Source organism: Macaca fascicularis, chromosome 12, assembly GCF_037993035.2.
Source record: "Macaca fascicularis isolate 582-1 chromosome 12, T2T-MFA8v1.1".
Taxonomy (NCBI): Eukaryota; Metazoa; Chordata; class Mammalia; order Primates; family Cercopithecidae; genus Macaca; species Macaca fascicularis.
Window position 1 is genome coordinate 55590172 of NC_088386.1, and position 24259 is coordinate 55614430.

General features: G+C 40.0%; 1 protein-coding gene across 6 annotated transcripts in view; it reads right to left on the reverse strand.

Annotated features, from left to right (window-relative positions):
• Positions 1-24259, reverse strand: part of ITGB6 (integrin subunit beta 6) — a 92745-nt gene that overhangs the window by 50586 nt on the left and 17900 nt on the right. For all 6 annotated transcript variants that reach the window (XR_012421157.1, XM_045367155.3, XM_045367158.3 and 3 more), the window contains 3 exons: positions 17378-17543; positions 15974-16135; positions 12648-12743 (listed from right to left, as the gene is read on the reverse strand). Coding sequence is in view for 5 of the 6 variants with exons in the window: in XM_045367155.3 (XP_045223090.2) it covers positions 12648-12743; positions 15974-16135; positions 17378-17543 (424 nt within the window). In the remaining variant the exon portion in view is untranslated. The remainder of the gene's footprint in view (positions 1-12647; positions 12744-15973; positions 16136-17377; positions 17544-24259) is intronic.

The following is a 24259-nucleotide window of genomic DNA, read 5'->3' on the forward strand; positions in this document are numbered from 1 at the left end:
GCTCAGAAAGTGTAGTTAACTTGCCTGACGTCATCCAGCCAGGAAGTAGTAGGGCTGAACCCACACACTCATATCCTCTTTCCTTATATTCTCTTTCTAGAGCCAGATTTCTTAACCAGATCACTTCTGTTAGGTGCCTGGCAATGGCTATCTTGGACTTGTGATGTCATTGCTGACCTCCGAGGGAGGTTAATGAGTAAGTCTGACTGGGTGTGTTCATTTCTTTGGATTGCTGAAGTCCCACAAACTGGGTGGCTTGCAACGACAGAAATTGTTCTGTTCCGGAGGCGGGAAGTCTGAGCTCCATGCTCGCCTCGCTATAGGTTCTGGCAGCAATCCTTGGAGCCCCTTGGCTTGTAGATGCAGCTCTCCAGTCTCTGCATCCATTGTCACATAATGTTCTACCTCAAGTGTCAGTGTCTCTGTGTCTCTTCATATAAGGACACCAGTCATATTCGATTAAGGGTCTGTCTTACTCCAATATGACCTCCTATTAAATTAACTTATTATTTCCACAATGACCCTGCTTCCAAATAAGGTCACATTCTGTGGTACTGGGCATTAGATCTTTAACATATTTTTTAAAGGGGGAAGGGGACATGATTCAACCTATAACACTGGACTAGGGTTCTTTTGATTTCTTTAACCTAAAGCCTTAGTTTTAACTGGACAGGTAAGTACCTTGTCCAGTCACAGATGGAATACATGGTAGAAATAGGTCTTGACTCTATAGCCACTGTTCACTCTTCTCCACCAGGCCTCTGCCAGAGAAACTAGTGCAAATGCCAGCAGCAAGTGAGGGTGGGAATCTTATTAGAAATTTAAGATAATAATGCCATGTATATATACACATGCCTATGTCTCTATATGGACTCAGAGATTATAGAACACTTATTATAAGGATTTAGAGATTATAGAACATTTTTCTACCCAGAGCAAAAAGAAAAGGAGAAAAAGGGTTGTGGCTGTAATGACTTTCAAACTCAAAGGCTAGATTTTGAAAGAAATGTAGGAAGTAGCAAAAGCACAGAGGCAAAAAAAAAAAAAAAAAAAAAAAAAAAAAAAAAAAAAATTCCTAGCGGAATGTATTGTGCTACTTATCTGGTCAAAGAAAAACAGCTCTTTGCTGGCAAAGCCTCGCTTTCATGGAGCCGTGTGCTTCTTCCAGAGCTAGGGGCAGACTGGGTTTGCTGAAATGAGTCCTTCTTCAGAAGGCTTTCTTCCCGTGAGGTCTTTCATTCTTGTGGGGTTTTATTCTGCTGGTTCTCAGGTTCATTATCAGTAAATGCAGGGCTTCCAGTATTATGCAAAAGTTTACCCCCAGGCTCAACTGTGTTACTAGGACACCCAAGATTCCAAAAAGAACATGTAATTGTTCCTGGCACAAGGGTAGCATGAATGTCTGTCTCTGGATTGCATGATATCTGCTTTGCCTTCAGGCTTTCAATTGTCAGCATTCCATAGGCAGGCAGGTAGCGGTGGGAGTGTGCTAATTAGATCAGGTGCTTGATCTTGAAGTCTGCCCCAGCAATGACTAGGTAGTCAGCATCGGAACTTTTGAGCACTACCTTTCTTTCTCCCAGTCTGCCCAGAATGTAATTATCTTGTCAGCCAAGAAGCTGGAGCACACAGCTGAGCAAGTGCTCGGCAGCAGTAACAGAGTGATAAGGGAAGACAAATGGACCCACCGTGCATGACTGTTCTGAGACAAACAAATGTACAGAGAGGCATTGGAGAATGGAGACTTAGAGAACAAAGAGGCTGCAATGAGTATTTTGTTCCTAAGGATACTTCAGATCCTCTCCTAATAAGATTACCTTGCCTTTGGAGAGGAATTGCAGACCTTTGCTGACTAATTCAAGTCCCAAAGCTTTAGAAAGCTCTTTTAAAATAGGAAGCGATGTGGGGTTCAGTAGCAGCCTATGTGCTTTGCAGGCCAAACGGCAGGTAATAAAACTTTGAAGGATGACTAGTAGGAAGGGAATGAAGGAGATGAGAAAATAGCAAGTAGGTGTATGTGCAAGGACTGCAAAAGAGGTTTCAGCTCTTGATATTCAAAGTGTGACTTGTGGACTGACAGCAGCAACATCATCTGGAAGCTTGTTAGAAATGCAGACTCTGGGTCAGGCGCGGTGGCTCACGCTTGTAATTCTAGCACTTTGGGAGGCCAAGGCGGGTGGATCACGAGGTCAATAGATAGAGGCCATCCTGGTCAACATGGTGAAACCCCGTCTCTACTAAAAATACAAAAATTAACTGGGCGTGGTGGTGTGCGCTTGTAGCCCCAGCTACTCAGGAGGCTGAGGCAGGAAAATCACTTGAACCCAGGAGGCAGAGATTGCAGTGAGCTGAGATCGCACCACTGCACTCCAGCCTGGGCAATAGAGTGAGATTTCGTCTCAAAAAAAAAAAAAAAAAAAGAAAACAAAAGAAAAGAAATGCAGACTCTCAGGCCCCAGCCCAGACCTCTTGAATGAGAGTCTGAATTTTAAGAGGCCCCCATCCCCCAGGTTGATTGGATACACCAGTTAAAAAGAGGGAAAAAAAAGCAAAAACCATTGGTGTCTGGGTCTCAGCCCCAGAGATACTGACTCAATTGGATCAAGGTGTAGCCTACACATTGGGTTTGTTAGTGAAGCTCCCTACCTGATTCTAATGAGCACCCAAGTTTGAGAACTGCTGGTGTAGAATAGTCTATCAGAGGGGTTGTAGTGATTTGGAAAATAAAGGTATTAGGTTTTTAAATCTATATACCCACAGTTTATCCAGGGTTTTCAGCCTGTCATACACCTGTGACATCTATACCCAGTGACAAAAATATTTTTGGATGCCTGCTACCCACAGAATAGCACCCTGTTTACTTCCCACTGCCTTCAAGATTGAAGGGTCTGGTTTCTGCCTACCTCTCCCACTCCATCTCCTTCTACCCCTACTCACTCCAGGCCAACTGGCCTTTTTTCCTTTTCTTAAGCTCACTGGGAACTGAGTCCTTTGCTACCTCAGGGCCTTTGCACATGCCTTTGCCTATGCCTTTGCCTCTTGAAAACTCCTCAGCCTTCAGCTTGCTTCCTCATTATCACTTCTGGAAAGGCACCTTCCATGAAAATTCTATCCAAGGAAAGTCTCACTTTCTCCCCCTTAATTATGGTCCATGGTTGCACACTATTCTTTTCCATTTCTTCAATAACACTATTAAAAGTTGTAATTGGTTGTTTTTCATTAATTGTTTCTTGTCTATTTCCCCCGACTAGTCCACGAGGACAAAACAGGGTCTTTTTTTATTCTCCTCTATACTCCTAGGGCCTAGTTCAGTGTTTGGCACATGGAAAACACATAAATATTTGTAGAATGAACGAACAAAGGCAGGGATTGGCTATGTCCCATGGGCCATATTTAGCCTGTTGCTTGTTTTTGCAAATAATTATGCTCATTTATTTACGTATTGTCCATGGCTGCTTTCATGCTACAATGAGAGTTGACGAAACTGTGTGGCCACAATGCCTAACTTACTATTTGACCCTTTGTAGATAGGCTGCCAGATAAAATACAGAATGCTCAGAAAAATTGGAAAGCAGAGAAACAATGAAAAATTTTTAGTGTACCTGTGGTCCAAATATTGCATGGGACATATTTATACTAATAATTATTTGTTGCTTACTTGACACTTGAATTTAACTGGATCTCCTGGATTTTTATGTGCTGAATTTGAAAACCCTATAGAAAAAAGTGTGCCAACCCTTGAATTCATAAATAATTACCTCAACTGTTCAAGCTCAACAAATAATGATTCCAAAATTTTCTGTTTACTTTCTGAAGATTCAATACTGCTAACACAACAAAATATTAAACTATGTTATCATTAATACTAGTCCCTTGGTAGGATATTTGGGGCTCTTTTGGATAATCAGGCATAAAACGAAAATAGATAATACTCTTAAACTCTTCTGATGTCCAGGGGGCTGTCAGTTTCACTTGTCCTTTTGTGCCTTGATGCCATATGTGATTATTTCAAAGGCTATGCCATGTGGAAAATGCTTGGTTGCTGTTAGACTCCGGCATAGTGATACAAGCTGGGTGAGCTCCCTTCAAACTTACAGTCCGGTCCAGCCTCACACAGAGTGGCCAACCGCAACCATAGGAAAGGCTTTAGAGGATACATGGGTAATTGAATTAGGCAGGAGTCCCTTTGTGCTGTGAGACCCAGATAAAGCGGAGAAGGGGAATTACACAGCTTTCAACAGTTAGCTGAAAGACAGGAGTTTTGTTCACAGATGTCAAAGTCTTCACCAAAGGGGCACTTTCAGGCATAAGAAAACGAAACTAGACATAATTTGTTGGTCCTATTAATGTAAAAAAGTAACTAAGTATTATGTGAATATGTAAAAAGTGACCCAGGAGGTAAAAATGCAGTACTTGCGCAGGTTTTGGGCTGCTGGTGGGAAAGGACAAGTTTGCTTTTATTTTAAAAGTAGACACCTATAAGTATGGCAACTATAGGCTCAGAATTTTGTAGGATGATTTTGATTTCATATAGTTATTCTCATCAATAAAAATTTTGATGTATAACTACACGTAATTTAATTTGTATGCCTTTATAAGACTATACATATATAAACATTCAAAAAATTTGAACATACTTAATTGTACAATATTATACCAGTTAGCCTAAGTGTGTAAATATATGCAAAGAAAATAGGAAAAACTTACTCTTTTTTTTTTTTTTTTGAGACAGAGTCTCACTCTGTCGCCCAGGCTGCAGTGCAGTGGCATGATCTCAGCTAACTGCAACCTCCACCTCCCAGGTTCAAGAGATTCTCCTGCCTCAGGCTCTCAAGTAGCTGGGACTACAGGCACATGCCACCACACTTGGCTAATTTTGTATTTTTAGTGGAGACAGGATTTCACCATGTTGGCCAGGCTGTTCTCGAACTCCTGACCTCAAGTGGTCCACCCACCTTCCAAAGTGCTGGGATCACAGGCGTGAATGAACCACCATGCCCCGCCAGAAAAACTTACTCTAAAATGTCAACAGTGTTAGCTATGTCTGAGTGGTGAGTTTATGAGTGATCTTTGTTTTCATCTTTGGGTTTTCTGTATTGCTCTTCACTTTTCTTTTTGCAAATAGTCTATATTAGTTTTATAATCAAAAAAAGAATAATTTAAAGTTTTGTTTTGTTTTGGCCATACTTCCACATTACATTGCTGATGGGAGAGTAACTGATAAAACTACTTTGGAAGGCAACTTGGACAAACCCAGTAAAATTACAGATGCCATTCCCCTGTAACCTGGGGATTTCACTCCTCAATAGAGCATATGTGTGCAAAGATGTGCATGGCTGCAACATTTGTAATGCTGCACAATCGGAAGTGACCTGACGCCCTCACTTGCAGAATGAACACATTGACCATAATACTGTGAATGGAGCGTGCATAGCAGTGGGTGGAGTAAACTATAGCTATACGTATCTCCATGGACAAGCCTCAAAAACAGAGCATTGAGCTTAACAATGTTTTAATACCTGGCAGATGAGCCAATAGATAAATTATCTATAAATGGCAGAGTGCTTCAAGTGCTTAATGCCACAGAACTAACACTCAAAAATGTCTAAAATGTAAAGTTTATGTTATATGTATCTCACCATAATAAGAAAATATAATTAAAAACCCCAAATATATAACATTCAGTCAAAAAGCAAATGGTAAAAATAATATGTACAGCATGAAATTAAGCTTATAAGCCAAAACTACATAATTAGTTATGGATGTACATATATATATACATATGTATATATATATATACACACACATTTTTAATAGCACAAAAAACAAATGTGAGAATGACAAATACTAAGTTCAGGATACTGGTTACCTCTGTAGAAGGAGAGGGGAACTAGACCAGAGTTGGGCAGTTACACAGCATGCAACTGGATCTGGGATGTTTCATTTGCTTAAAAAATCTAAAGCAAATATGGTAGCAAAATGTTACAATGTGAGAAAACTGGCAATAAGTATGTGAGTGTTTATTTATTATTATTATTATTATTTGTTGCCCAGGCTGGAGTACAATGGCGCGATCTCGGCTCACTGCAACCTCTGCCTCCCGGGTTCAAGTGATTCTCCTGCCTCAGCCTCCCGAGTAGCTGGGATTACAGGCACGTGCCATCACACCTGGCTAATGTTTTGTATTTTTAGTAGAGACGGGGTCTTGCCATGTTGGCCAGGCTGCTCTTGAACTCCTGACCTCGGGTGATCCACCCACCTCAGCCCCCAAAGTGCTGGGATTACAGGCATGAGCCACTGCGCCCGTCTGGGTGTTTACTATGTTACTCTATTTTTCCATATGCTTGAACTGTATGATTATAACAAACCTATAGTCTTGGTCAGACCACGTGCCCCCAATTTCTCACTTTGATTGGAACCATAGATTGTGATTACCATAGATCGTAGCTGTTTTAAATATGCTGACCCAATGCATAATATTCCCTAGCTGTGTGGCCTGTTCTTACCACCCAGAGCTTAAACAACCTACGGGGCAGAATCCGAGTGTCTCTCTTTTTTCAAGTCTATGCATCTTTAAATTGTTCTCTTCATCCAAATTAACAGCAATAGGGAAGAACCCTGGATGAAGTATTTCCTGGTCTTAAAGCACTCTGCAATTAATAGGGAATTCATCTATTGGTTTAGCTGTCAGGCAGCTCTGCTCCACCCTTGGGTTCTGTACTTTTTAAAGTTGGTTACTTGACCAGGAGCAGTGGCTCACACCTGTAATTCCAGCATTTTGGGAGGATGTGGTGGGTGGATCATTTGAGGTCAGGAGTTCGAGACCAGCCTGGCCAACATGGTGAAACCCTGTCTCTACTAAAAACATACAAATTAGCTGGGTGTGGTGGCACACGCCTGTAATCCCAGCTACTCAGGAGGTTGAGGCTGGAGAATCTCTTGAACCCAGGAGGCAGAGGTTGCCGTGAGCTGAGGTTGTGCCACTGTACTTCAGCCTGGGCAACAGAGGGAGACTCTGTCTCAAAAAAAAAAAAAAAAAGAAAAGGTGGTAACTTTATTTTAAAGTCTGTGTCTCTGGTGGTCTAGTGGTCTGCTTTTTCACTACAGCACCCCAGGTTCAATTGTGAGTTACCTCAGTGATTGTGACTGTAGATTCAGATTATCTGGGTTCAGATCTTGGCTCTTACATGCAGTTTGCTTTGCTATTTTGGGTTCTGTAGCCATAAGAGGGAGTTTAAATGATAAAATGAGTGCAAAATCCTGAACCCCCAGGCTGCCACCTAATAAGCTCTCGACAAACGTTCCCTATTACACTATTATTATCATAGTCATAGTTGCATATCATCTCTAGCCCTCACCCCTATAAAGTGAAGGACTTGGTCCAAACACCGTGATACTGTTAGCATCAAAAGAAGTTTTATGGTTGCTGATTAATTTGCTGCTCCTTATAAGAAAGATGGTGAATAGAAAAGAGCAAAAACATTGACAGACATGAAAACTCTGACCCCTCAGCTGGAGTCTCTTTCTAGAACACAACTCTAAAATGCCCTCATTCTGTTTTTTAGGCAAAATATTAGTTTACTAGTCTGCTGATGCTCTCTGAGACTTCTTCAGTCAGGCACTACATCTTATTCTCCTCTATAGTCACAAACTTTGGCCTAGTTCACGGGAGGTACTCATGATATGTTTGAGAAATGAAGGGATGAATGACTATGCAGTCCATAGCATCTTAGTTTCAATGATATGCTAGGTATCCTGTGTGTTGTGTAAATCTCAAAGCATTTAGACCTTGCATTATTTAAATCACATTTTAGATCCGGCACAGTGGCTCACACCTGTAATCCCAGCACTTTGGGAGGCCGAGGTTGGTGGTTCACATGTGGCCAGGAGTTTGAGATCAGTTTGGTGAACTAACATGACGAAACCCCGTCTCTACTAAAAATACAAAAATTAGCTGGGCATGGTGGTGCACATCTGGAATCCTAGGTACTCGGGAGGCTGAGGCATGAGAATCACTTGAACCTGGGAGGTGGAGGGTACAGTGAGCTGAGATCATGCCACTGCACTCCAGCCTGGGCAACAGAGTGAGACACTGTCTCATGAAAAAAAAAAATCTCATTTTATATTTCTGCAAGTATTGGCTTAATCAGGCATCTCATTAAGGTCCTGCTTCAAACCTGTACCTTTTTCTTTCTTGTGTTTACTTTCTCAATTATGAGGCTTTGAGTTCTTTAGAAGAAAAGTACTATGTGTGATCTAAGGAGTAACTGATGATTTTTCATGGTTAAGATTTATCAATTAGCTTGGAAAATACTCCCAACAACTCTGACTGATAATCTGAGGACATAAGGTTTATTTCCAAATCTTGCCTCTCTAAGGCATGTTTTCATTAATGAGGAAAGTGTAGGCAGCTGGCCCTCCTCAGTCTTTGTTCCCAGATACTATCAGTTAAGGAGAAATGAAAATACTTTCCATTACACTTAAATAAAGAGCAATTTATTACCTCCATGGAGATGTCTTATAACCCAGAAGTTGTCATTTTACTCCTAGATGATTTTGTTTTTACTAAAATCATAAGTTTGGAATACTCCATCCACTACAGAATGAGATTGATAGAATAAAGAATATCTAGACTGTGCCCTAAAATTAGCTACATTACAGCTTATTAAACTTTGTTATTTGTGTGGAGATCATTGGAATTCATGGTAATTTCCCTCCTCCAGAATCAAGGTCATTGACTGTTGAGGCTGGAAGTCTTCCCACCCAGTCTTTTTATTTTCTAAAAACTGAGGCCAGAGAGATAAAGAGATTTCCACTGGAGCAAAATTGCTTTGATCTTTCCAACAGGGACATTATAAAACGAAACAATAATAGAACAGGCTAACAAATAGCAAAGGGGTCCAATGTTTATTTTCTTTCTCTATTTTCTCTGCCTCTTTTCCTCCCTTGCTGCAATGAAAAGCTCAAAAGAACCAAGTAGAAGAAAGAAGAGGTAAAATAATAGCTGGGTTATTGATTCCTGAAAAATGGAAACTTACGTATGGTGGATAATCTCCACAAGCCACGCAAGGACATCAGGTTCATGGCATATGTGGCTGCTCTTTATGTTTGTTTATAGATCTAATGGTCATCAGGTGTGTGCTTGCTCAGGGCGTTCCTTTTATGGCCTGCTAGAAGGCTGCGAGCTTCTCCAACATGTTGGTCCTGAGACTGATGGCAGAGTGTTCTTTCCTCATTGCCATCTGCGTCCAATGTGGGAGAGATGGAAGAAGGGACAGCCAGGGCTGCAGAAGGTCCTGGCAATGGTCAGGTGCCGCCCCTTGCTCTGTGCACATGGGCTTCCTCAATCTTAACAAGTATTTGTCATGCAAAACTCCAAGTCTTTCTCTTGACCCAATTTTAGAAAAGATGAAGTGCTTTTATTGCAATTTGTAATTCATTTCACAAAAGCTACTGAGAATCTACTGTGCTTTGAGAATTGGCCTAAACAGATGAGTAAGACCTGTTATTCTCCTCAAAGAGCTAATGATTGAGGGGTTTTTGTCTCTAGAGGAAAGGTCCCTTTGGCTGCATAAAAACCTGCTTGTACTCCCCTTCTCTCAGGCTTTAGAAACATTGCTTTGTCCTAATAGCCAAGAGATATTAATCAGTGGTCACAGAAGTTAGTGAGTAAACTGGAAGTACCAGTATACTTCTTGTTTACTTTCTAATTGCTGTGTTTCAGCATTACACACAAATACCAGGTCATATAATAATTATTGCTATTAACTTCACTAAAATCATCTTTCAAGCCAGATGTAGGTATTTTGAATAGATATAGGATATTTTAAAGCCTTGGAAATAACCCACAGTGATTAACAATAAGATTCGACAACATCATAAAGAATATTGATTTAATTGCTTTTTATCTCAATAGCTCACTAGGAAAGAGAAACTATTCAAATAAGACAGTTAAGATTTAGTGGCCTGATACTATCTATCGTAAAATTAACAGTAAACATTTTAAAATAACAGAGGAAATATAAACACTTTTTTTTAACTTGGGTAATTGAATCCTGATTCAAAATGGTAGTTAGCTCTAGAATGTAATATACTACCCACTGCTCAGTCTATTATCATCATTATCTTTTGAACCCTATAATTGGACAAACAGGAAACTATTCATAATAATAAGTTTGTTCAAAAATATTCTGTTGGCTGGAGTCTGGGGTGCACACTACAGTCATACTGAACTAAAGGCAAAACTGCTTACTTTATGCTTTTCACCTTTCATCTCTGTTACAACAATGTACAGGCACACTACACGCCTGGGCAGTCCAAAGCATCCTACCACAATTACTAAAAAAACAGTCATTTTTCCTGCATTCCATGAGTGGGCAACATAAATTTAATTTGCTGCAGACGGGGCCTTCGTCGAACCTAAACCTGTGCTGCCTGTGCAGGCAAGTAACTATGCTTAACATGTAACTCGGGCAAATAATTTTCCTTCTGGAATTTTCATGAGATCTAACCACTTAATCATTTTATTTATTCTATCACTGGTTTTTATTTTTCGGTGATTCTTCAGTAGCTACGTTCCTTATATCACAGTTATCCAAACATCAAATTGCACAGGACTCCTGCACACACAGGACTCCTAAAAGATGTGAACTGAAAGGCAACACAAGCCACTAGTGGACCGTTTTCAGTTTTCATTATCAATAAAAGGGAAGATCAGCATTTTCATGCTGCATGAAGGCTTCAAGGACGTGCACTGTTGCTGTTATTATCTTTAGGCCAGGCTGCTGCCTGCCCCCACTAATACAGATGGAATGATGAGCCCATCAAAATAAAAATAAAACAATGAAATGGTCAGAGTCATAGAGCGGGTGGCTGACCTGGACTGTCATATGACCCCCTGAAAATGTCCCTTTGAATTTAGTGAAGGCTGGATGGTAAAGACCACAGATCATGACAGAACATAAATTCACCTCATAATGAGATTAGAAGACAGGCAAAATCGATGTCCTGCTGTTACATTAGAGGCAGGCTCTAATCTGGCATTTTCCTCGGAAATGATCATTTCCCTTGCAACAGGGGAATCATGGACGCAACTAGCTTAAATCCGACAGATTCTGTTTTGCCATGTAGTGATTTTTCATCTTCCTCTGTCTTTTTAATAGCGGTTTGGGGGAGACGTATAAATGAGTTGTGAGTCTTAAAGACTATTACCAAAGTGAGTTATGGAAGTCTATGTTCATGATCATCAATCGCATTCCCTAGACTCTCCTTTGAAGAAAAGTCCTGTGCAACTCCTTCTCCCACTCCTAAACTGGAGCCTTGCTGTGGAGAAGGTGTTGTGACCCCCAGGGTCCTCTCACACTAGCCTTAAGGATCAAAGGCAGAATAGACTCACTATTGTATTTGGGGGTATTTAAAAAAAAGTCTCAACTGCAACTCTACTACTTAAAACTACTGGAAACAAATATCACATACTAAAAAGCCTGAAGAAAATGCCCAGATCAGGTGAACCCACATGGTCTCTGTGTAGAACAAAGGCTTCAAGTACGGAGCTTGATTGCAAGGAACTTCCTTGGTTTGCAGCAGAAGGCAATCTCACCTGGGAGTACAATACCCTCCTCTCATTCAAAATGCAAGATAGCATCTCCTGCTGGATCCTTTCTACAGAACCTGATGCAGGTTCATGGGGCTGTACCGTCCTTAGTAGTGAGTGGCATTTAATCAAAGCCTTCTGTGACATAATCTGAGAGTTTCAGAAGCCCTGTGAAGTCACCAAGCAAGTTAAGAGGTCCTTTCAAAAGGAATGAGAGATCAAACTCTGTATTTAGGAGCATTTGACGCTTCTGCACAGAAGGCACAGACTATTTAATTTCTCTGCATTATTTTTAGGGCCCCTGCTGAAGACTCCTTACTTCTCTGTAAAACTGTAGATTAGGAGTAAATCAATTCAGGGCGTTTGACATATTACTTTTCCTAGGCTGGGAAAAAACCACAGAAACCTTTTGTATGTGCATATGTTGTATTTTTTTGCAGTTTGCACAGTGGTTTGGGGACAGCACTTCATCTAATGAAACCGTTCCCTTTTTCCAGTTGGTGCTTCCATTCAAACACTTGAGCTGCAATCCAGCTGGTTTAAGGGGTAAATTATTTTTTGGCCCCATATAACAAGTTTTTTTCCTTTAACTTTCCACTTCTCAATAGCTTGTGTCTCTGTGTGTGTCTTTTCTAAGTATCTAATTTGCAAATGCCAAAGAAGGTGAAGCCAATTCTCCTCCCATTCTTAAGATTTTCTCTGTTCTCTGTTAACTCCCTCATCAGATGAAATAATTCAAGGGGACAGAGAATAAATTTTCTTTTAGGTAGGTGGTCCTATATTTGTTGATACTCTCCTCCAATCTATCTGTTTCATTTCCTTAACTCAGTCTTTCTCATCCCACCTTATCTGCTCCCCATGCCCTACTGCACCTTGGTGTTTACAATTTAAATTGCAAGCACTAAATGAGTCCACTTAGCCAAACGCCCAGTACATTTGATATGCGTTAATGATTATCTAATGGTCTTCCCATGTGTTAAATTCACAGAGTTAATGTTAAAGTTTCATGTCACATAATATCCTTGAAGGAATTTCCCAAGATATTTTTGCTTACCTCATATAAATGAACTTGTTCTTGGGTTACAGCGAAGATCAATAACACGTTGTTTTGTACCAGTTTATCAATGAGTTGTCCAATTGTTGGATATTCCTAAAATTAACATATATAATTTTGCATCATCTCAATAAGATAATGTAAATAAAGAAAGGAATATTGATTTCAAAGATATCTTTCTGAGTTTGGCATTTCAATGCTCACAGGCATTATAGCTCTATCACTCTAAGTAAACAAATACACAATTAGCATTATTCACGTAGTTGGTTTAATAATCTTTTTCTAAATCTTATAAATCCAATCAAGTCCTAAGAGTCAGTTCCTGTTGATGTGGTGTATCATGGTCTGCCACTTCTAAGAAGATCATTTGAAATTTATTTAAAGACTAACAGTGTGTCATATTTTCAAGGGTAGAGAAACATTTCTTTTCCTTCTAAGTGACACTTACCAGCAGGCTAGGGATGCTACAGTCGAGGGAGGGGCTGTTGGACTATGATATACGTGACTGAGGTGACTCTTGTAGCTCTGAAACTCCTATTGGAATTGGATGAGGTGGAATGAGGGTTGCTGAGGTATGACATACTATGACATTCCTGTACTAATCCTTGGGTTTGGTTTGACTGCCTTTTTAATATCACAAGTTGGTTGTATGGAATCCTGCAATATTTTCACAGGACAATTGAAAACTACATTGTACTTCTGTTCCATTGGCATGTTCATTCTCAGTGATATGAGTACTTTACAAAAAATAAAAGAAGCTTAATTTTTAAATTTGAATACGGACTTTACTTTTCAAGTTTGGAAAACATGATGTGCATTTGCCCATTATATGAATCTAAATGTGAATAATGTACAAAGAGGAAACTCAAGTGAGGTACTAGCCTGCTAACAATTAAATTAAGAATATGTTGATTATGACAGAAGTCAGCCAAAGGGAGGAACACTGATAAATAAGCCCTCCTGTACACTGATATGGAATATTCACATATTCTCAGTACTACTGGAGGATTTTCTTTAGGCATAGGGTTCAAGTTGAGAGAAAAGCGTAGTTTTGCCTAAAATACTGCAGTAAATTACCCAACTGCAAATTGCTGTTTCATATGTGATTTCCATCACATTTGGATTTTTATTAATAGAGATACCAAATTGTATCCATTTCCTCTGCTTTTTAACTGCATACAAATCCTTTATGCTGATGCCTAAATCCCTCCAGTGCCAGTCTCTCCTTATCTCCACATGTTACCACACCCCTCATCTGCTGTGCTAGTGTGTAGCCAGGATCACACCACATAGCCCTTCGTAGGTGAGCGAAGCTGGTTTTCTATTTAAATCAGATCTGTTGGTTTAATTCCCACAACCATATTGTAAGTTCAAGGCCAGGAACCACCTTGTATTATTTTTTTGGCCTGAGCAATCTGGCCCAAGTTTTGAGTACACAGGAAGTGCTCAGAGGACCTGGGGGCTATGTTGGAGACAGGCATAGATATGGTCTCTGGCTTCTGTGGATTTGTTTCAACTTATTCAGAAAGAAGGACTTGAACATTTATTAGCTGAGAAGGTCATATTAGGCAATAGGTAGTGTTAGCTTTTATGATCTTGCCTCATTCAAAATGGAGTTTTTGTGGAGCTTTTGAAAAGTTGCAAGAAAAGGGTAATGAAAAGGGGATCAATTTTCCAGTTTCTTGCCCCTCACTGACTAAAAGACAACATGTGGCTATCGTCACTGATATTGTAATATGAAAAGGCAGAGTATGTGATTAAAGAATATACACATTTGGGGAATACTACTGATCAAATGTTTGGGGAAAATATTCATGTTGAAATTTAGAAATTTAGGTCAAGGAATAGTAGTGAGTAATGAACTGTTAAGAGTTTTTAGAGAATAGCTTTCCAATTGACATTAGAATTCTAGGTTCCTGTCTCCCTCTTTCTCTCCTCTTGCACCCCCTCCCCCTCTCTTTCTCCCCCACCTACACCTCCACAGCATTGTTCTAAGAAGTCACTTAAATTCTCTGTACCATATTTCCCCAAGTGTTAAATGGGGAAAATATGACAATCGCAGATTGCTGCTTCAGAAATCAAATCTATTTCTTTGTTTTCTTTCTTTCTTTTTGAGACAGAGTCTTGCTCTGTCTCCCAGGCTGGAGTGCTGTGGTGCGATCTTGGCTCACTGCAAGCTCCACCTCCCGGGTTCACGTCATTCTCCTGCCTCAGTCTCCCGAGTAGCTGGGATTACAGGTGCCCGCCACCGTGCCTGGCTAATATTTTGTATTTTTTAGTAGAGACGGGGTTTCACAGTGTTAGCCAGGATGGTCTTGATCTCCTGACCTCGTGATCTGCCCGCCTTGGCCTCCCAAAGTGCTGGGATTACAGGCGAGAGCCAATGCGCCCAGCCTCTATTTCATACATGAGTTGGCACTCACTGTGTTCTAGGCACTGTGCTATCAGGAAACAGAGATAATAAACCAGGCCTGGCCCTGAGGATTGCGCAAGAAAGAGAGATGTAAGAAAACGTATTTCTACGTAGAGATGTGCAAGAACACATCTGCATATGCAACTGAAGGGAAAGATGATTGCTTCAGAGCCTACCAGAGGTCAAAGAAGGCTCTCTGGGGACAGTAATGACTGAGCTGGCTTTTCAAGGATAATGAAGAGTTTCTCAGCAGGCTAGGAGGGAAGAATATTCCAGGCAGAGGGAATAACATGTGCACAAGCATGACAGCCTCATGGTCTGTTCAGGAAAAGCAGTTGGATACATAGGGGTTTATTGAGAAGATCATGCATGTCCAAAGAGCTCTGAAATTTCTTCCTGGTTTTACGAAAGTCAGTTGTTTTCTTTGAATGTCACTAGCATTTTATAAATTACAAAAAATAAGCCAAAGGTTAATAAGCACCAACCAAGCCATACCTGACTAGTTGTTACCCATGGAACATGAAAGCATGGCACGATTCAGGGACCATCATTCACTGCAAATCCTATATGGTTACTGTTCTGGTTTGGGTCCCTCCTTTCTGAGGCCGTGGCTAAGAACAGAATGAGCTGCCTGTATTGCTTCACCAGCACCAGGCTTTTTGAGAGGTTGGGGAGGTTCTGGGATCATGGGATTCATAGCACATCCAGCTTCCCACATGTCCCACTGCCCACCTATGCTCCGGTGGGAATCTCTAAGGATGGTGAGAATTGAACTGGGGCAACTTGTTAATCTCAGATTAGAAAATGTGCACGGCTTTCACCAAGCGTGAATTATTTCACATGTATTACACCAGTTGTTGCTTCATTCTCCTACTTATAGCCCTGAAAACAGTACAGAGTGCAGGTTACACACCAAGACAGTTGACATGGAGTATTCATTCTTGCTGTCCAAGTGACAGAGCCCATCATTAGGAATGACGATGCCTGCCAGTTTGCTGTCCATTCCAAAATGAGAATCAGCATCACTCACAAAGACCAGGAGGTGCAGGGAATCATTCCGCCAACCAATTTTTTCCTACAGTGAGAAACAAACATTTGTGTGATACTGGAGGGAGGCAGGCGTTTTATTGAGTGTGGATCAATTATGCTGGGACACATTTAGGTTATAAAAATAATATTGCTAGTCTATTTTAGCCTTTTTATCTATTGTGAATTGATAATATTAATGTTTTTAATAAAACATGAAATTCTGTGACATTTGCTTTTTCCTGGATAACATTTTCATATGATTTATGCTTCAGAAAAGCATAGCTCCACTACAATCAGTATTCAGTTGATCTTGACTTTTACATAGTTAAATTATTTTTACAATCCAGCTTTCAGTTCTCCAAAAAATTGAGCAGAGGAGTTCATAGATGGTCCCAAATCCAAATTGAAGCCAAACTCGTGAAAATGCAATGTTAAAGGGGCTCAAAGTAAGCCTGTTTCATTAAAATGTTACCCAGCATTTAGGCACATATTTCTCTTTCTAATGATGTCATCCAAAAATTATAAACCTAATACAAGGATAAGCATTGCTTATGAAAGTATGGCCCCAAGGTCCTGCTAATTAAAATTGTCTGTTGTTGGTGTTTAGTAAAGCCCTCCCCTTTAATTAATATTAGTTCAGGAACCAATTGGGTAAAAACGTATCCTGGCTGTTCCATCCCACATTATTCCTTTCCTTCCTCCTCTAATTCCCTAGTCCTCCCACTTTCTAGGAGCTTCAGCCTTGTTTATTTCCTGGTATTTTCCATGAAGGGCTCTTGCCTAAAGACAAGGGAATCATTCTTGTGGATACTTGTCAGATAGTCAAGGAGAAGCAGTGTTCCTGTGATGTTGTAGAGACAGCACACTTCCAAAGCTTACTTTGTTGGTTCAAAACAATAGCTATGTAGTCATATGTATGGACATATACTGATTCAGAGCATTTTAACTTTTTAAAATAAATGTTCTACCCTTGATTTTTTTTTACCATGATTAATCCAAAAACTAATCTGATCTTGATCTTTGAAAATTAATCATGCATAGCTATTGTTTCAACTAAATTTTCCCAACACAATGTTTTTAGATTATTCATCATAGGCATAAAGAACAGTCCCCATTTCAACATGATTTAATTAAATATTTGGCAAAAATTGTGTGTTTTAAGAAAAATACAAAATGTAGAAATTTAGAGATCAAAGGAAAGGAAATTAGCTAATCTTTTTGAAGTAGAATTGTTAATAAGAGATGAACTTTATGTTAACAGCGTGAAACAGCACTCCCTTCAGCATACCTTACACACAGCAGCTTGCATAATTGCATCAAATCCACCTTCAGGTGTGTCGATATTAGCAGAAATTTTCTGATTCTTCACAATTTCATTGAATCTTTCAGCATCATTTGTCAATGGCAAAATGTGCTTGAATCCAAATGTAGGTAAACAGAAGTATGGAATACTACTGCAAAAGTGAGATGCAAAAATATTATTGATGAAATGTAATGGATCTGATAGCTTAGCAACATTCTCTTAAATGAAGATTAGTTTTTCTAAAGGGCCTGACTCTGTAACTCAGCTATGAATCTCACTGTTAAGGTTGTTGACATCATCTCCCACCCTTTCTATGTTGACCATATTAGCTAACACTTATTTAGAGCTTATTGTGTGTCCTGCACTGGCTCAGACTCAGATAACAGATAATCAGGTGATCAGACTCCTGTGTGTGTGTGTGTGTGTGTGTGTGTGTGTGTGTGTAATCACTACCTTCTATGGGCTCCCAACCAAAATTCACCACTAAGTTTATACAATGACAATTCCTTTGTATTCTGATATCTCAGGCTGTCATCAAGTATGAATCACCCTGTAGCAAGACAAGAGAGGAACCTGTCTTCTTTTTTCTCTGCTCCCTCCTGTACCACCAGGTCTGCCTGCCAAGGGCCCAACAATTGTAGCAGCATTCTTGGTTTGAGAGTCCAACTATACTGGGATTGAATAGGCCAGCCTAGAAATAAAACCACTACTTAAAGTACAACATTACGATGAAATCTGCACCAAAGATATTACAGTAGAACACAAAGGGCTGATCATGAGTTCAGCCACATCTTATTTTGAAAGCAAGTTTCTAGCTGTGCATGAAACTTTGGGCAAGTTACTCAACACTCCTGAGCTTTGGATTTTAAAATGAGGATAATCGTATAGAGGAGAGGTTCTCCAACTGAAGTCCCTAGACCAGCATCATGAGCACCGCTTGGCAAATTGTTAGAAATGCAAAATCTGAACCACTACCCAAGACCTGCTGAGTTAGCTATGCTGATGGTGGGCTTAGTGGCCTGTGTTGTACCAAGCCTGGATGCATGCTAAAGTTTGAGAATCATTGGTGTAGAAGTGCAAAGAGACAAAAAGGCATAGCCCCTGGTGAGGGAATGATGTGCTGCCTGGGGAAGAACTGGTTGATTCTTAATATGGGCACATGTGGGGCCTGGGCCTTGGCTCTGCAGGTCCAGTAGACTACTTTGTCAGCACGAGAAGGTGCATTTTTCAATGTTAGGCTTCAGTTCATCAAGTTAATCTGCCTGAGGTATACAGTTGATCTTCATTATTCACAGATTCTATATTTGTGAATTAACCTACTTGCTAAAATTTATTTGTAACTCCCTAATTAATACTTGCAGGGTTTTCTGAATCATTTGTGGACATGTGTAGACAGGCAAAACAAAACAAAACAAAACAAGAAAACCCAAAACAAAGCATCTCCCTATGTGCACATTCCCAACTGGAATCAAACACCGTGGTGCCCTGCCTTCTTATTTCAGGCCTCCAACTCTAAGTCAGTGTCTTTTTCACTGTCTACTTGGTGCTACCTTTCTTGCATTTTTATGCTTTTCATGGATGGTTTCACTGTTTAAAATAGCCCCCAAGCATAATGTTGAAATGCTGTTTAGTGTTCCTAAGTGTAAGAAGGCTGCGATGTGTCTCATGGAGAAAATAAGCTGTGTGAGACAAGCTTCATTCAGGCATGAGTTACAGTGCCTTTGTATGGAGTTCAATGTTTATAATTCAATGAGATCTATTACATACAGCATCTTTAAACAGAAGCACACATAAAATAAGGTTATGTAGTGATTTGTTGATGAAAATGTGATAGCCAGAGTCTCACAGGAACCTAACCCTACATTTTCCTTGGGAGCAATGATTCAATATTCGATAATTCATTGCTTGGGGCAAGTTTATGGAACATGACTACCATGAATAATGAGAATTAACTGTGTGTACAGATAGATCAGAGTGATCATGGATTCTTTCACACTGAGTAAGGATGCTCTCACTGGGACCAGAATGCTGGTGCCTGTGAGTACCATCATTTTCTTCCTATCAGTAGACTTTCCTTGAAAGCAGGTGAGGTTTGGATGTGTCCCCAGGCTTCAGAACAAGGGGAACTGGAGGACCCCAGCACTGAATGGCACAGTCCAAGATGGCCCAAGGCAACCACCCCAGAATGGATGCTCTTGGTCACATCTGACCCCTCCCCCATCTGTGGTCCGCTTCCTCAGCTAACACAAATTTGAAAAGCTCTCGCAACCAAAGGGACTGGAAGCTCTGGAAGTGTGTTGGCTGAGGCTCTTGGATGGATGTGGCCCACACTGGCCTCTGTGACATCCCCTTCTCTGCCCTGCCCTAGCCCACTAGGCCTGTCTATCCTTTCAGCTGCATCAAGACATGTAGTCTATGGGGTCCAGGGGCCAGTCTGTCGCTTTCAGGTAATTTTTATATTTCCTTTCCTAATTATTATGTTTAACTTTAACTCTCAGAAGGCAACCTTATTCTCTTATTTTTAATATTGTTCATCAGGTTTCACTGAAACTCTAAAGTGCTGACCACAGACTGTATCTACCTAGCAGGGTTGTCATGAGACTTGAATGAGATCAAATAGGCAAAGAATACAGCACGATGAGCTTTTCAGAGTTAATGCATAATAAACATGAGTGTCATTTCTTAAATAAATCACTTCACACAGTCTAGAACAGACCTAAGTACAGATAATGGATTTGGCTCCTGATATCTCTAGAATAATGTTTTTTCCTGATTAAAATAATAAGGCAGGTTCATTGAAGAAAACTGGGGTTTTACATGAAAGTGTAAAGAAAAGAATCAAAAACATAAATTGTAATTGTTGTGAGATGAATCATAGTTTATTTGATCATCTTTCTATTGCTGAGCATTTATTTTGAACATTTTTGTAATTAAATAATATGGTGATCCTTCTACATATATATTTACAAACTATTTCATATCCTTGCTTAAAATAAATTTTTTGATTGTGAATTGCTGGGTTATCTCTTGACTCATATTAGCAAACTGTTCCAAAAAGTTTGTATCCATTGCCTTCTGTGGTATTAGTGTACGGCATGGCATCATTTTTTTTTTTTAACTATACTAGTTGATTAGCAAAAAATGGTATTTGTTAGTTTTAATTTTCATTTTATTATTATTAAGATTGAGTGCTTGTTTCCACTTATTAACACTGTGTATTTCTTCTTTTGGTAATTGCTAGCTGATATCCCTTGCTAAATTTCTTGTTCTAATTTAATTTTAAGAACCATCTTAAAAATATTAACCTTTTTTCTTTGTAGTTTGTCTTTTAATTTTGTTCATGATGTTTTTGGATATATATCTTAAAACTTTTGATGCAGACAAACTTCTTCCCACCTTCAAATATAAGATGCATTTTTAAAGTGTGATATGAGGAAGGAGCCTGATTTTTTTCAAAATATTTAACTTGTTAAATGACAATAATGCAGCCTTTGTCTTAATTGCCCTTATAGCACTTCAAATAGCTATGGCTGGTAGAAAATACATTGGATTTAGAATAAAAAGAGTGAACAGTTATCTATCTATCTTTTTTTTTTTGGAGATGGAGTCTCACTCTGTTGCTCAGGCTGGAGTACAGTGGCATGATCTCAGCTTGGCTCACTACAACCTCCGCCTCTAGGTTCAAGCCATTCTCCCGCCTTAGCCTCCTGAGTAGCTGGGATTACAGGCACCCGCCACCACACCCAGCTAAGTTTTGTATTTTTAGTAGAGATGGAGTTTTTACCATGTTGGCCAGGCTGGTCTCGAGCTCCTGACCTCAAGTGATGCACCCACCTCGGCCTCCCAAAGTGTCACGAGTACAGGCGTGCGCCACTGTGCCTGGCCAGTTATCTATATTTGGGCAAGTTATTCAACTTGGCAAAGAATACAGCATCACTGTATTCAACACCACTGGCCTCAGTGTCCTCCTCCATAAAATGGGGATGATTATAATACCTATTCCACAAAGTTGCCATGACGATCATATGAGATAAAAAGTATGTAATCATGTTAGGTACACCATTGTGCCTGGGACCTAACTATTCTTGGAAATTATTTAATCTGTTATTTGGGGCTACTGGTTCATACCATACTGAAATGACATTTGAGCATCTTCCAGATCCACAGAAGTAGCAGTCCGATCTTTTTGTGAGAGATTTGCATCTTTGTTGGTTAGAATTATCTGCTATGTAGATTTTACTAGAACTCTGTGCCTTCGGAAAGTGGAATGAAATTTTAATTTAACTCACTAAAGAAATTCATGTGATAGGAGAGCTAAAGGAAAACAGAGTATCAGAGATGGCGCACGCCAGGGAATTTTGACTGGAGATTGCCCATGTTTTGTTCAGAGTTCATTTTCTTTTCTCTCTATCTTTCTCTCTCTCTCTGTCTTTTTTTTTTTTTTTTTTTTTTTTGAGACAGGGTCTCCCTCTGTCGCACAGTCTGGAATGCAGTTGTGGTGGCACAATCTCAGCTCACTGCAACCTCCGCCACTGGGCTCAAGCAATTTTCCCACCTCAGCCTCCCGAGCCTCCCACGTAGCTGGGACTACAGGTACCACCATACCCAGCTAATGTGTGTATTTTTTATAGAGACAGCGTCTCACCATGTTGCCCAAGCTGGTCATGGACTCCTGAGCTCAAGCAATCTGCCCACCTTGGCCTCCCAAAGTGCTGGGATTACAGGTGAGAGTTCATTTTCTAACAGATGTTCATATTTTGCTGTTACTTTTTTAGCCTAGCAATTAAAAGAAATAGGCACCTTTCACCAAATTACTTGATTTTGAGGCCCCTAGATAACAAGAGATTTGCATTTAAAATGCAAAATAATTATGAAACACAATATAAAGAAGTACTACTTCAATTTTTTTGTTAAAATTTTAAATAAATATTTACAGAATAAGACTATAATTACATATGCCAAAGCATTAGTATCATCTTTTCCTGACTGAGGTTAGAAATGATTTCCATTTCTTACTTTTGTCTGTATTTTCACATAGGCTTATTATGTTTGCAATAAGAAACTATATACCGTATACTCATATATGTTTATGTGTGTGAACATAGAGGAAATTCATTCTAGCGTTTCTTTTTTTTTTTTTTTTGAGACCAAGTCTCGCTCTGTCGCCTAGGCTGGAGTGCAGTGGCACTATCTCAGCTCACTGCAAGTTCCCCTCCTGGGTTCATGCCATTCTCCCGCCTCAGCCTCCCGAGAAGCTGGGACTACAGGTGCCCGCCACCATGCCCAGCTAATTTTTTGTATTTTTAGTAGAGACGGGGTTTCACCGTGTTAGCCAGGATGGTCTCAATCTCCTGACCTTGTGATCTGCCCACCTCGGCCTCCCAAAGTACTGGGATTACAGGCGTGAGCCACTGCACCTGGCCCATTCTAGGATTTTTCTTTCTTTTTTTTTTTTTGGAGATGGAGTCTCATTCTGTTGCCCAGGCTGGAATGTGGTGGTGCCATCTCAGCTCACTGCAACTTCTGCCTCTTGGGTTCAAATGATTCTCCTGCCTTAGCCTCCCAAGTAGCTGAGATTACAGGCATGCACCACCACATCCAGCTTATTATTATTATTATTATTGTATTTTTAGTAGAGACAGGGTTTCGCCGTGTTGGCCAGGCTGGTCTCAAACTCTTGACCTCAGGTGATCTACCCGCCTCGGCCTCCCAAGGGCTGGGATTACAGGTGTGAGCCACCACGCCCAGCCCATTCCAGCATTTTGTGCTTCAGTTTCCTCTTTTGAAAAACGACAATGAACTCACTATTGGTGTAAATTCAAAACAAAACAAAAGACACCACAGTATACATCAAATGATGTTTAAAAAATCCTTCAGCCAGGCACGATGGTTCACGCCTGTAGTCCCAACACTTTGGGAGGCAGAGACAGGTGGATTACTTGAGGTCGGGAGTTCGAGGCCAGCCAGACTAACATGGTGAAACCCTGTCTCCACTAAAAATACAAAAAAAAAAAAAAAAAAAAAAAAATTAGCTGGGCATGGTGGCACATCCCTGTAATCCCAGCTACTTGGGAGGCTGAGGCAGCAGAATCATTTGAACCTGGGAGGCGGAGGTTGCAGTGAGCCAAGATTGCACCATTGTACTCTAGCCTGGGCATCAAGAGTGAAAATCTGTCTCAAAAAAAAAAAAAAAAAAAAAAAAGAATCCTTCAAAATGTTTAATAGGGGAAGAAATTTTAAGTTTTGTGCAATTAAATACTTTTAAATACACATTAAACTCATTTATGCATATGAAAATGAAGAAAACACTTATTGTTGCTGTATCTTAGACAACAGCAAAAGAAATTCTGTTAAAAAATGTAAACCACTTCAGCATTCTTCACAGGGTGAGAAAAATTGTTAGTGACTCTCCATCCAGTAAAAATAAAAGAGCTACCCCATAAAGCATTAAAGATTTGATTAAAGAGGTGGGTTTTCTTTCTTTTTATAGAGCCTTGGACTCTCTATGTTGCCCAGGCTGGACTCAAACTCCTGGACTTAAGCAATCCTCTGGCTCTGGGACTACAGGCATGTGCCACTGCACCCGGCAAAAGGGTGATTTTTATTTTTATTAGTATTTAAGTTTATTTTATGTTTAGAGGTACTTGTGTGGGTTTGTTATATAGGTAAATTGTGTGTGATGGGGGTTTGGTGTGGTTTTTAAAGTGTGGTGCACAGACTCATGAGGGTCCCTGAGACCTTGCAGGAGGTCCTTCAGATTAAACTATTTTCATAGTGATTCAGAGATGTCATTTGCCTTCTTCACTGTGTTGACATTTGACTGATGATATGAAAACAGTAGTGAGAAGGCTGGTAAGATGATCAAAT